Source organism: Podarcis filfolensis, assembly GCF_964270895.1.
Source record: "Podarcis filfolensis genome assembly, chromosome: 10".
Taxonomy (NCBI): domain Eukaryota; kingdom Metazoa; phylum Chordata; class Lepidosauria; order Squamata; family Lacertidae; genus Podarcis; species Podarcis filfolensis.
The window spans coordinates 368720-382058 of NC_139612.1; the positions used below are offsets into that span (position 1 = coordinate 368720).

The following is a 13339-nucleotide window of genomic DNA, read 5'->3' on the forward strand; positions in this document are numbered from 1 at the left end:
AATAGCTAAAAAGGGCTGAGCAAAAACCACTGCATCTTTGAGAAACAGATCTTTCAGAAACCATTCCTACAGTCTCCCCTGCCTCCCCCCTGTGTTAACCCTTTCCCTTCCAAATTACTTGCTTCTTTGTTCCAGTGATGAGCTTCTCTCTCTGTAGCACTACCCTTCCAAGGAACTTCTTTTATTGCTGCCTCTCTCCCTCTCCCTCTCTCTCTCAAGTTGCTTGCACTAAGCTGCCACAAGTGGGAGGGAAACCCCCCCCCCCCCAATTCTTGGCTTGCAAGTTGCTTCAGACTGTGTTGTGTACACCTTTCTTTTGGGGCAGAAACAACGCACAGACTATATGGCTATGCCAGCAGTGGACAATGAAGAATGCTTTCTGATATGGTGGACATATGGAGGCATCCTTCCTGATGTTAAAGGAGCTTGCAAATAAGTTTTTGCCTATCCCAGGAACAAGTGTGCCATCTTAAAGTGTATTCAGCACTGCTGGCAATGTTCTTCAAAGACAAATGGCATCTCTATTGCCAGAGATTGGACTGTTTCTGTGATCCCTAAGGAAATGATCCTTTTTTAGACTATTAAAAAATATTTCATGATGAACACATGAGCAGAATTTGAGCTATGAGCAACAGAAGTAATTGAGATTATAATATTGTGGGGAGAGCTGAAAATAATGCCAATTCTGACACTCATGTTTCTGTTTCGTAGCTCAACATGGTGTTTTGGATTTTTCCATTAAACAAAGCTGAACTTGGCAATTGCTTTGGGCTATAAGAGATCTTAATACATGCCAGGCGACCCGCCCCCATGTGTATATATAAAACCAGTGCTTTTTTCCCTAGAAAAATAGGTGCCCGTACTCACCATGATGTTGTTACAGTAAGTGCCACACTTTTTTTTTAAAAAAAAAAGAGGTGCCGGTACTGTGTACCCTTGAGTGCCCCCTGAAAAAAGCGCTGTATAAAACACTGATGTTTGTCTGTTTGGCTGGTAAAATAGATAGCCAATGTACAGGATTACAGTTTATCTTACTGTATATTGTACCCAATATAGGGCTTGTTCCACAATCTAGCATTGTCTGTTTAAAGTCAAGTAAAAGCATAAAACTATTAAACATTTCTAAGCTTGCCAAAATTTCTTCTGCAATGAAGAGTAAAACTATTTGCCTTGAAGTTTCTAGACAGAACCGTGCATTAGTAAGTTGACCTGGAGAGAATACTTCTTTCTTTGCAGCATTGTGTCATGATTTGCATCAAAATTCAATGGAAATTCTTTGGATATGTTCACTTATGTCAGTAATTTGAAAATAATAATGAAGTCTATTGTCAGGGAATCAGGAGCAGGAGCAATAGGGGAGAGAGGAATTGGAGAGCGAAGGGGAAGAATCCGAGGGCAGCGTAGGGGAGTATGACAGTGGCCCGAGAGATTCCATGAGCTTCTCCAGCGAATCAGAAGATTCCCAGAAGGGGGCGCCGATGGTCAGGGCAGGGGGGGTCCCAGGGGGGACGCACCAGAAACAAGGAGCCAGAGGGGAACCCCAAAACAGCAGTGGAGGATCGGGACCAGTTTCCCCACCAGAGCGGAGTGGGGGGGAAGAGTCACATGCGTCAGGGCCAGCGTCTCCTCCAGAGAGGGAGTCAGGGCTGACCACGCCTCCATCGGAGAGTGGAGGAACGGAAGGGAGGTCAGTTGCAGCTAGCCCCCCCGAAGGGGGAAGCAGTGACAGCAGCAGTGAAACGGTCAGGAGGAAAGCTGCTGGCTGGGCGCGCGCGCCAAGTTCAAATGTGCAGGCGCGCGGGACAGCAGGAGACCCGGATGGGGAACCAGCTCCTAAAGCCCGCCGGAGGGAGGGAGAAGGCTCAGGGGAATCAGCCTCAGAGGAGTCTAGAAAGGGCGAGACCCCGGCGGGCAGGCGGACCCAGAGGAGGAAAGAGCAGCGGAAAAGGTGGAGCAAGGCTAGAATCTTAAATTGGTGTCAAGGGGGAGGAGACTCAGACGGAGCATCAGCGGTCTAACGGTTGAGACGTAGAGCTGCGCGCTGCGGCTTTGGAAGTGAAACTGAACTTCAATAAAGACTTTTGTACTTAACAACGAAGCAGCGTTGGTCCTTTGTGAGCTGGGACCTAGGGTAGCTCTGACATCTATGCATTATGCTTTTTCTTCTAGGCTGGTGGATGACAGATGCGTGGTTCAACCAGAGGCAGGTGATCTTTGCAATCCTCCTAAGAAATTCAGAGGTATGAAATTGAGAGTTAATTTTAGAATTAGAAATACAGTGGATCCTCTTCTTGCCTAAGTTGATACATATCTTATACATTTTGAAGTTAGATCCTGGGTTTTGTCATATTCTATGCACTTGTGAGTTTCACAGACTCAGTTACCGTATTTTTTGCTCTATAAGACGCACTTTTCCCCCTTCAAAAATTAAGGGGAAATGTGTGTGCGTCTTATGGAGTGAATGCAGGCTCCTTGGCTTCAGCAATAGCAACGCGAAGCCTCTGAAGCGCAGAGGGAGTGCTCCTGCCGCGCTCCGGAGGCTTCGCGTTGCTTTCGCTGAAGCCGCCTGAAGTCTGAAGCCTCCGGAGCACAGCGGGAACTCCTGCTGCACTCTGGAGGCTTTAGGTGGCTATCCTCGAAGCCTTTGGAGCACAGCAGGAGTTCCCGCTGTTCTCCGAAGGCTTCGGGAATAGCCGCCTGAAGCCTGAAGCCTCCAGAGCGCAGTGGGAACTCAAATGTGGTAGTGCAGGGAAGTAAAGAGTTAAGTGGCATATCAGACTGATATGTTGATAGATGCCACAGGAGCTAGGTGACTCAGGAGATTTCTGCAGTGTGTACCAGCACTGCACTTGTGCTTTGAAAAATTGTATTATAACAAATACACAACAAGCTTAAAGCACGCAGTGTGGGTAAACTTACAGGCTACAGTTACAGATAGGTAGCCGTGTTGGTCTGCCATAGTCAAAACAAAAAAAAAATTTTTTTTCCTTCCAGTAGCGCCTTAAAGACCAACTAAGTTAGTTCTTGGTATGAGCTTTTGTGTGCATGCACACTTCTTCAGATACTGAAGAAGTGTGCATGCACACGAAAGCTCATACCAAGAACTAACTTAGCTGGTCTTTAAGGTGCTACTGGAAGGAAAAAAATGTTTTTTTTTTTTTTACAGGCTACAGTTACTCTAGAAAACCACAGGTTCAAAGACATGTGTGATAGGTCGTGACTAGATGTTAAGGTGGTGGGCTTGTGTATTAAATGTACTGAACAATTATAAAACCAGAGGTTTTTAAAAGAGGAGCAGGTGGAAGCAGGATGCTGAATGTTACCCTTTCCGCAGCTACTTTACTCATGGCTGGCAGATCAGGTGGAAGCCCATTTGGACGAGACATGGCAGGGAACGGACTGATTCAGTGTCAAAATTATCAGATGGGAGGAGGATTCAGCAGCTTCTCTGTCCTTCATCCTGGCTCCTGTGCAGGTTGAGTTTCATTTCAAGATGCGCCATCAAGCCTACTAATAACCAAAGCCTATGGGAAGATCATACTTAGGGCTCCAAGATGGATGCTGAGCTGCAAAGCCGACAGGAGCCTAAGAGGTGCCTTATACTGAGTCAGACCACGGGTGCATTTAGTTTTATATTGTCTACACTGATTAGCATGGTTTCAGGCAGGAGACGCTCTCTATCCTGCTTGGAGATGCTTTTTAACCTGGGACCTTCTGCCTGCACTGCCACTGAGCTGCAGCCTGTTCCGTAAAGCCGAGAGCAGATAATGGGAATTGTCTGAGCAGCTTCCATCAAAATATTAAAAATACAATAAAACACCAGACATTAAAAACTTCCCTAAACAGGGCCTCCTTCAGATGTGTTCTGATAGTCAGATAGTTGTTCATTTCATTCACATCTGATGGGAGGGCATTCCACAGGGCAGACGCCACTACCGAGAAGGCCCTCTGCCTGGTTCCCTGTAACCTCACTTCTCGCAGCGAGGGAACTGCCAGAAGGCCCTCGGCGCTGGACTTCAGTGTCCGGGTAGAACAATGGGGGTGGAGATGCTCCTTCAGGTATACTGGGCTGAGGCCATTTAGGGCTTTAAAGGTCAGCACCAACACTTTGAATTGTGCTCAGAAGCGTATTGGGAGCCAATGTAGGTCTTTCAAGACTGATGTTATGTGGTCTTGGTGGCCACTCCCAGTTACCAGTCTAGCTGCTGCATTCTGGATTAGTTGCAGTTTCCGGGTCACTTTCCAAGGTAGCCCCACGTAGAGTGCATTGCAGTAGTCTAAGCAGGAGACAGTCTGCAGGCAGGTAGGGTCTCATCCTGCATACCAGATGGAGCTGGTAGACAGCTGCCTGGACACAGAATTTACCTGCGCCTCCATGGACAGCTGTGAGTCCAAAATGACTCCCAGGCTATGCACCTTCCCTGTTGTTTCATGCATGCTGCCCTTTTGTTTCTAAGATGGGCACTGACACTCATGTTTCTGTTTTGTAGCTCAACATGGTGTTTTTGATTTTTCCATTAAACAAAGCTGAACTTGTCAATTGCTTTTGGCTACAGGAGAACTTAATACATGCCAAATTCCAAATCACCTGCCTCAGATTAACCCCTTGATGTCGCTGAATTGTTTGCCACGGCACAGGGAAGTTGCGAGGAAATGTGTTCCTTTTGCTTTTGTGTTTAATTTCCCAGAGTGAAAAACTCCTTATCCAAAGTTCTGTCTCAAAGTTCTGTTTTCCATTAAAACTGACTCTAACCCTCACCTTAGAAATTGACATTGGAGTCACTTGCGGGTGTTGGCAAGAGGGTGTGGCATGGTGAGGGAAATGCCCTTATGTATGTTTGACTGTGGCTCACAGAGCCTCAAATGTGCATTTCCTTTATCCCTACCCCACTGTGGTCCTGATGGTGTTAAGTCAGGCACAGGGAATCTCAGGGTGGAGGGCGGGGGAATGCAGTCATTTGGGTCTCTCTGTGTCAGGAGCCGGAGACAGAAGCAGGCCAGCAATAAAACACCCTAAAATAAGTTAGCTCTTTATTCAAAGTCACCCAAACAGTGCAGGCCTAGTTATCACAGCAACTCTTCCCAGTAGGTCTTGCTTCAATGAGGCAGTTGCAAAGACTGAAGATCCGCACCTTCTCTCCACTCTCCAAGACCTCCTCCTTTGGGTCTTTCCCCAGCAACCAGATACTCCTTTGTTGTCTCTTTTTGCTATTCCCTCTTCATTTCACTTTGTGGTCTCGGAGACAAGAGGGGAGCTGAGCTGAAAGGAAGGGGAGAACCCCAGGCTTCTTTAGCAGCCTGTCTCATATTTGCCTCTTGGCCCCCCTCATCTCCAGCCTCTGATTCTGAACTGCTCTCTGCCACAGCTTCTTCCTGCTCACTAAACCCTGTTGCCTCTTTGGCTTCCAACAATTCCTCCTCCCAGTCTGATCCCTCTTTGCCCTCTGACCACTTATTGTCGTCCCACCACTAATGCCCAGGCTCTGACGACACCACCTGCACAGCCATAGTATTTTCTTCTCTCTTCCTTTAACAGGAAGGAGTGATGCCCAGTGTCTCATAGTCCCTTGCTATGTGTTGCAGGCTGTGTGTGGCAGTATGTGTGGCTGTATTATTTGCACCCACATGAATCAGAAGGAGGGGGAAGTGGTCAGTAGGCTTTATAAGACTTGCCAATTTCTACGTCACATTGTGCTGTGCTTTCCAAAGCCTGTTTGGAGTTTTCTAATGTCTGCACCTGCTGTTCGTGAGTCTTCTCCACTTAGAATCATAGAATCATAGAATCATAGAGTTGGAAGAGACCACAAGGGCCATCGAGTCCAACCCCCTGCCAAGCAGGAAACACCATCAGAGCACTCCTGACATATGGTTGTCAAGCCTCTGCTTAAAGACCTCCAAAGAAGGAGACTCCACCACACTCCTTGGCAGCAAATTCCACTGTCGAACAGCTCTTACTGTCAGGAAGTTCTTCCTAATGTTTAGGTGGAATCTTCTTTCTTGTAGTTTGGATCCATTGCTCCGTGTCCGCTTCTCTGGAGCAGCAGAAAACAACCTTACTCCCTCCTCTATGTGACATCCTTTTATATATTTGAACATGGCTATCATATCACCCCTTAACCTCCTCTTCTCCAGGCTAAACATGCCCAGCTCCCTTAGCCGTTCCTCATAAGGCATCGTTTCCAGGCCTTTGACCATTTTGGTTGCCCTCCTCTGGACATGTTCCAGTTTGTCAGTGTCCTTCTTGAACTGTGGTACCCAGAACTGGACACAGTACTCCAGGTGAGGTCTGACCAGAGCAGAATACAGTGGCACTATTACTTCCCTTGATCTAGATGCTATACTCCTATTGATGCAGCCCAGCATTGCATTGGCTTTTTTAGCTGCCGCGTCACACTGTTGGCTCATGTCAAGTTTGTGGTCAACCAAGACTCCTAGATCCTTTTCACATGTACTGCTCTCAAGCCAGGTGTCACCCATCTTGTATTTGTGCCTCTCATTTTTTTTGCCCAAGTGCAATACTTTACATTTCTCCCTGTTAAAATTCATCTTGTTTGTTTTGGCCCAGTTCTCTAATCTGTCAAGGTCGTTTTGAAGTGTGATCCTGTCCTCTGGGGTGTTAGCCACCCCTCCCAGTTTGGTGTCATCTGCAAATTTGATCAGGATGCCCTTGATTCCATCATCCAAGTCGTTGATAAAGATGTTGAATAAGACCGGGCCCAAGACAGAACCCTGTGGCACCCCACTAGTCACTCTTCTCCAGGATGAAGAGGAACCATTGATGAGCACCCTTTGGGTTTGGTCAGCCAGCCAGTTACAAATCCACTGAGTGGTAGCATAGTCAAGACCGCATTTTACCAGCTTCTTTACAAGAATATCACTTGTCTATTGGAGCTTTTTTTTATAGTGCTGGGATAAGTTACAAAGGCAGGAACCTTATGGTTTGAATTACACCACACATTTCCTTGCATTTTGCTGGTTCATCACTTCTGCAGAAAATCTAGGACTGACTAGATGAAAAAAGCACTAAATTTATTGAGCTGTTAGCTGTTCTTGCTCTAGAGTGGCCCAAGAACAGAGATCTGTGAAAATTAGCTTTTATTGTTTACTATTTTTCACACCTGGTGAATATGAGACCAAAACAAAAAAGGGATAGTAGTGAATTATTTATTATTTATTTATTTAATTTCTATACCACCCTATACCCAAAGGTCTCAGGGCAGTTCACATAAAATATCAAATACATAAAACAAAAACAAAACCAACAACCCAATACCCCCCCAAGAGCCAGCATTTTTAAAAAGGGTGTAAGATGTAGATCAAGTCAAGACCTGGCTGAAAAGGAACATTTTTGCCTGGCGCCTAAAGGTGTATAGTGAAGGTGCCAGGTGAACTTCCCTGGGGAGAGCATGCCACAGACAGGAAGCCACTGCAGAGGAGGCCCCGGTCTCATTTTGCCACCCCCTGAACCTCTCAAGGAGGAGGCACACGAAGGAGGGCCTCAGAAGGTGATCTCAAGGTCCAGGTAGATTCATATGGAAACAGGTGGTCCTTGAGGTATTGTGGTCTTGAGCCGAATTCAGAAGCCTTATTATTAAAGTCTACTGCACGACCTGAGGCCTGGCTGTTTTAATCAATACTGAAGGCATTCTGTATGCAAACACACCAAAGGCACATCTAGCACAACTTTCTGTTCTCACAGCAGCCAAGCAGAATGCTGGTTTGAAACCCACAGGCAGGACATGAGCGCAACAGCACTCTCCTGCTTGTGATTCCCCACAACTGGAATTTGGAAGAATTTTTCTAATCAAAAACATATGCAGAATCTCGTAGCTGACTGCTGCAAGGAAATAAGAAACAAGCGTGATTTTGTTTTCTTGTCTTCAGACTGCCTTTTTAAGGTATGTCCTATGAACCGATACTCTGCACAGAAACAATACTGGAAAGCCAAGCAAGCAAAACAAGGGAACCACACGGAAGCCGCATTGCTGAAGAAGCTGCAAGTAAGTGGCACCTGAGCTCCCAGTCTTCATTGCCTTTTTATGCAGCTGTTTGTTAGTGCCATGATGCACAGCTGTTAGTTCTTCAGCAGCTAAGCCCAAATTACTTTCTCCCAGCTGGTAATTCCACTGGGCTGAGAAACAGCAAATTTAGATGACTCAAAACTGCCCTGTTTTGTTTCATCTAAGGACTATTCTCTCTCCCTTCTTACTCCCAGAGGTGGCTCACTGGGTGTGCCAGAGTCCCTCTGCTAGTTCCTGACAGGTGGGTTGCTGTTGCATACTGGGAGGGAGATGGGTGAGGTGGCTGGGAGGTTGGTCTGGTGCAAGTACATAAGTAGGAGTGCGGGATTGTCTCTGCCAATGTGTCCCCCCCAGCTCCCCCCACCCACTGCCTTGCCTTTCATCATCTCCCAGAGCTACAATTCCCAGAGTGGTTCAACAATTGATCTCTCTTTCCAGGTAACTCTGGGAAGTGTAGCTCTGTGAGGAAAATAAGTATCTCTCAGCCCCTTATAAACTGCAGTTCCCAATATGCTTTAGGGGAATCCATGATGGTTTAAAGTAGTATCACAGTCCTTTAAATGGATAGTGCAGATGGGGCCAAAAGTAAGAGTTCTATCTGTTGTTCTCCCTACCTTTGGATCTGGCCCTACCAGTCTTCTGCCTTTCACTCCACACACCTTTAGCATGTGCCCCCCAGAAGGGTTGCCCCTAATAATAATAATAATACTTTTATTATTTATACCCCACCCATCTGGTGCTCTGTCTGAAAAAAATCGCCACACACTCCAGTGCTAAAGGTTGAGAGGTTGAGTTCATGTAACAGTTTGTGACTTAAACTACAAAAACAAACAAAAACTCCAAGAAACTGTGACTATTTTGCAGCATGCTGCAGAACTGGAACAAAAGCAGAATGAATGTGAGAACAGGAAACTGCTAGGTGAAATTGTGAAGTACAGCAACGTCATACAGGTGAGCCTTTGAAAACTAGACTGTCAGTTTCTCAAAACCTCAAGGTGAGCAGGAGTTTAAATATATCAGAAATGGCATGGAGTGTGAAAAGATTACATACCTCCATGCCATACCAATCAGCTCTGCAGTGGGAGTTCCCCATAGCGGATTTTTTGATGTGTGAAATCAGTAAGCATTGCCTAGAGCAGGCTCCCTCAACCTCAGCCCTCCAGATGTTTTTGGCTACAACTCCCATGATCCCAACATCTGGAGGGCTGAGGTTGAGGAAGCCTGGCCTAGAGGCAGTGAAGAAAGGGCAGGGCTCCTTTGCCTTTAACGACAGTGCAGGGGAGACTGTTTCAGGAAGCACTGTTTTCCTCACCGCAGCACGACAAGTTGCACCACCCCAGTGTCATCTCCTGCTCCTCTGTACCCCATCTTTCCTTATCTCTCTTTATCTTGTGTAGAAATGTAAACTGTAAGCATCTGGGCTTACAGGGGACCTTTCTCTTTGTTATATCACTTAGTACACTTAGACTACAATTCCCATCATCCTTGACCGCTGGTCCTGCTAGCTAGGGATAATGGGAGTTGTAGGCCAAAAACATCTGGAGGGCCAAGTTTGAGGAAGCCTGACTTAGTAGAACAACATTTATGGCATTATATAAATAATACACATGATTAGAGGCAAAGGAGGCTCATATTCTTTTGCCCTTGGTCACCATAAGAAACAAATGAAAAAAGGAAGATATGGTGGAAATTGGGCATGTCAAAACTGAAAATCAGAAGAATTTGGAAGGAGTCATAAATTATGGTCATTAGGCAGTAGATAGAGTGGTACGGGGTAGCCAACATGGTGCCCTGCAGATGTTGTGGGACTCCCGTCAGTCTCAGCCAATGATCAGGGTGCTGAACTTCTTCATCAACACAGAGTGTGCACAGCGAATGGATCGTAGAAATAAAAAGCTGCCCACAGTATCTTTCCTTAGTTTTATTTTCAAAAACATAATAGCCAAACACTGCAAGCCATCACTTGTCCTCACCAGCAGCTTACAAGACATTTGATCAAATTAAATACAGTTTCAATTAACCAATTATCCTATCACATCCCCTTCTGCACCTGGTGCATTAAGTACCGTATTTTTCGCACCATAGAACGCACCGGACAATAGGACGCACCTTGTTTTAGAGGGGGGAGAACAAGAAAAAAAAAATCTCCCCCTCTCTGCCCAGCGCCCCTTCAGTGAAGCGGCAGGAGGCGCTGCGCAGAGAGGGGGAGAATTTTCCCCCTCTTGTTTTCCCCCTCTAAAACAAGGTGCCATTTAAGGCGGCTACCTTGGAAGCCTGGAGAGCGAGAGGGGTTGGTGCGCACCGACCCCTCTCGCTCTCCAGGCTTCAGGTTCCTTTCGACCTGCTCTTTGGGGCTGGCGGGGGGAATCCCACCACCAGCCCCAAAGAGCAGGTCGGGGCACGTGGCTAAAGAGGCTCCTGCCATAGCCGCGCGTCACCTCTCCAGCCGGGAGAGGGTCACGGGCTTCTTTAGCCCTGTGCGCGCTCTCCCGGCTGGAGAGGTGGCGCGCGGCTAAAGAGGCTGCTGCCATAGCCACGCGTCACCTCTCCAGCCGGGAGAGGGTTGCAGGGCTATGGCGTCTTCGCTCCATAGGACGCACACACATTTCCCCTTCATTTTTGAAGGGGGAAAAGTGCGTCCTATAGAATGAAAAATATGGTAACTCCCCTTTTAATTAGGCAAAAAGTCGAGAGACCACAGGTGTGCAGCTAAGTAGGTCAACCTGCAAACATACACCTCTGAAACCAACCTGGTTCCTGAGTAGCATCATCATCATCATCATAATTTATTATTTATACCCCGCCCATCTGGCTTAGTTTCCCCAGCCACTCTGGGCGGCTCCCAATCAAGTGTTAAAAACAATACAGCATTAAATATTAAAAACTTCCCTAAACAGGGCTGCCTTCAGATGTCTTTTAAAAATAGGATAGCTGCTTATTTCCTTGACATCTGATGGGAGGGTGTTCCACAGGGCGGGTGCCACTACCGAGAAGGCCCTCTGTCTGGTTCCCCGTAACCTCACTTCTTGCAATGAGGGAACGGCCAGAAGGCCCTTGTTGCTGGATCTCAGTGTCTGGGCTGAATGATGGAGGTGGAGACGCTCCTTCAGGTATACAGGACTGAGGCTGTTTAGGGCTTTAAAGATCAGCACCAACACTTTGAATTCTGCTCGGAAACGTACTGGGAGCCAATGTAGCTCTTTCAAGACCCATGTTATATGGTCTTTCTTGGTGGCCACTCCCAGTCACCAGTCTAGCTGCCATATTGGATTAATTGCAGTTTCTGGGTCACCTTCAAAGGTAGCCCCACGTAGAGCACTTTGCAGTGGTTCAAGCGGGAGATAACTAGAGCATGCACCACTTTAAGATAAAGAAAAACCAACACAGGGATGGTGGGAGTTTGCTCCCAACGATGTCTGCAGGGCGTTATGTTGGCTACCCCTGGAGATGGTTAACCAGACAAAAAAAAGTCAGGTGGGTATTCAGTCGTACACTTAACCACCTAACTAACATCTTGTTTTATGATTGCTGTCAGGGGCTCAGGAGCAGGAGCACAGGGGAGAGAGGAAATGGAGAGCGAAGGGGAAGAATCCGAGGGCAGCGTAGGGGAGTATGACAGTGACCCGAGAGATTCCATGAGCTTCTCCAGCGAATCAGAAGATTCCCAGAAGGGGGCGCCGATGATCAGGGCAAGGGGGGTCCCAGGGGGGACGCACCAGAAACAAGGAGCCAGCGGGGACCCCCAAAGCAGCAGCGGGGGATCAGGACCAGTTTCCCCACCAGAGCGTAGTGGGGGGGAAGAGTCACATGTGTCAGGACCAGCGTCTCCTCCAGCGGGGAGAGAAGATGAGTCAGGGCTGACCACGCCTCCATCGGAGAGTGGGGGAACGGAGGGGAGGTCAGTTGCAGCTAGCCTCCCCGAAGGGGGAAGCAGTGACAGCAGCAGTGAAACGGTCAGGAGGAAAGTTGCCGGCTGGGCGCGCGCGCCAAGTTCAAATGTACAGGCGCGAGGGACAGCAGGAGACCCGGATTGGGAACCAGCTCCTAAAGCCCGCCGGAGGGAGGGGGAAGACTCAGGGGATTCAGCGTCAGAAGAGTCTAGAAAGGGCGAGACCCCGACGGACAGGCGGAACCAGAGGAGGAAAGAGCAGAGTAAGAGGTGGAGCAAGGCTAGAGACTTAAACTGGTGTCTGGGGGGAGGAGATTCAGACGGAGCTTCAGCGGTCTAGAGTTTGAGACGTAGAGCTGCACGCTGCGGCTGTGGAAGTGAAACTGAACTTCAATAAAGACTTTCGTACTTAATAACGAAGCGGCGTTGGTCCTTTGTGAGCTGGGATCTCGGGCAGCTCTGACAATTGCTGAATAACATGTCGCCTTCAGCCATGCAAACTCCCATGTTGGATTGTTTTGATAATTCAAATTATTCCCAGTTACAATGATTTGCCAATGAGCAGGCTGTTAAACCCACTTGAAATATGTTAAAACATTGTGTTTTTTCAGACTGTCAGAAGTAATTTCATGTGTAAGTTTAATTTCTCTCAAAAAATATGTTTGCCCTACTAACTGTGATATCATGCCTATAAATCTGGCCTACATATCTTGTGACCTCCTGAGCTGAATGCTTGCACTGTTGCCAGCCAGGTGTTTGACAATCCCTCTGTGTGGTTCTTGGCTGGCTACAACAAGCATTAATCCTTTGGTGTAAGGGAGGCCTCATTGTGGGTTGAGTTGTGGCCAAAGTCTTCATCCAGAACACATGTATACATTTATTTGTTTTATTATTATTTACAGCTACTTCACATAAAAAGCAACAAATACCTTACAGTGAATAAGAGATTGCCAGCTCTATTGGAAAAGAATGCTATGCGGGTCTCTCTGGATGCTGCTGGGAATGAGGGGTCCTGGTTTTACATCCAGCCCTTTTGGAAACTGAGGAGTGAAGGTGACAATGTAAGTGAATGAAATATGTTTCTGGGAATTGCTGGAATAGGCACTGTTACCACCTCCCCATCTTTCTAGATGTCTTTGTATGACCCTTGTTGTGCAGCGCTTGTTGCTCTGCTCCATAATGCAATGTGCTTAAATCCTGATGCAGTGCATCTTGGGATATTATTCTAAAAGGTGGTTTGGGACAGAAATCATATTCAAGGGAACTGAGCAAGTAAGAAGGGGAGACCTAATGGGCTATTAACACCTGAAGAGCTCTGCAGCATCAGACCACAGGCCTATCTCATGCAGCATTTTGTTCTCACAAAGCCCATCCAGATGCCTTTGAGAGGTTGCAAGGAGGTCATGAGTGCAACAGTACTTCCCTAGCT

The 13339-nt window shown here is 47.2% G+C and overlaps 1 protein-coding gene across 7 annotated transcripts in view; it reads left to right on the forward strand.

Annotated features, from left to right (window-relative positions):
- ITPR2 (inositol 1,4,5-trisphosphate receptor type 2) overlaps positions 1 to 13339 on the forward strand; it is a 334430-nt gene that overhangs the window by 26486 nt on the left and 294605 nt on the right. For 6 of the 7 annotated variants that reach the window (XM_083574843.1, XM_083574846.1, XM_083574847.1 and 3 more), the window contains exons 2-5: positions 2170 to 2240; positions 7885 to 8000; positions 8886 to 8972; positions 12813 to 12971. In XM_083574843.1, coding sequence (XP_083430969.1) covers positions 2170 to 2240; positions 7885 to 8000; positions 8886 to 8972; positions 12813 to 12971 — 433 coding nt within the window. Of the gene's footprint in view, positions 1 to 2169; positions 2241 to 7884; positions 8001 to 8885; positions 8973 to 12812; positions 12972 to 13339 lie in introns of those variants that run through there. The other variant, XM_083574848.1, reaches the window with a different exon arrangement.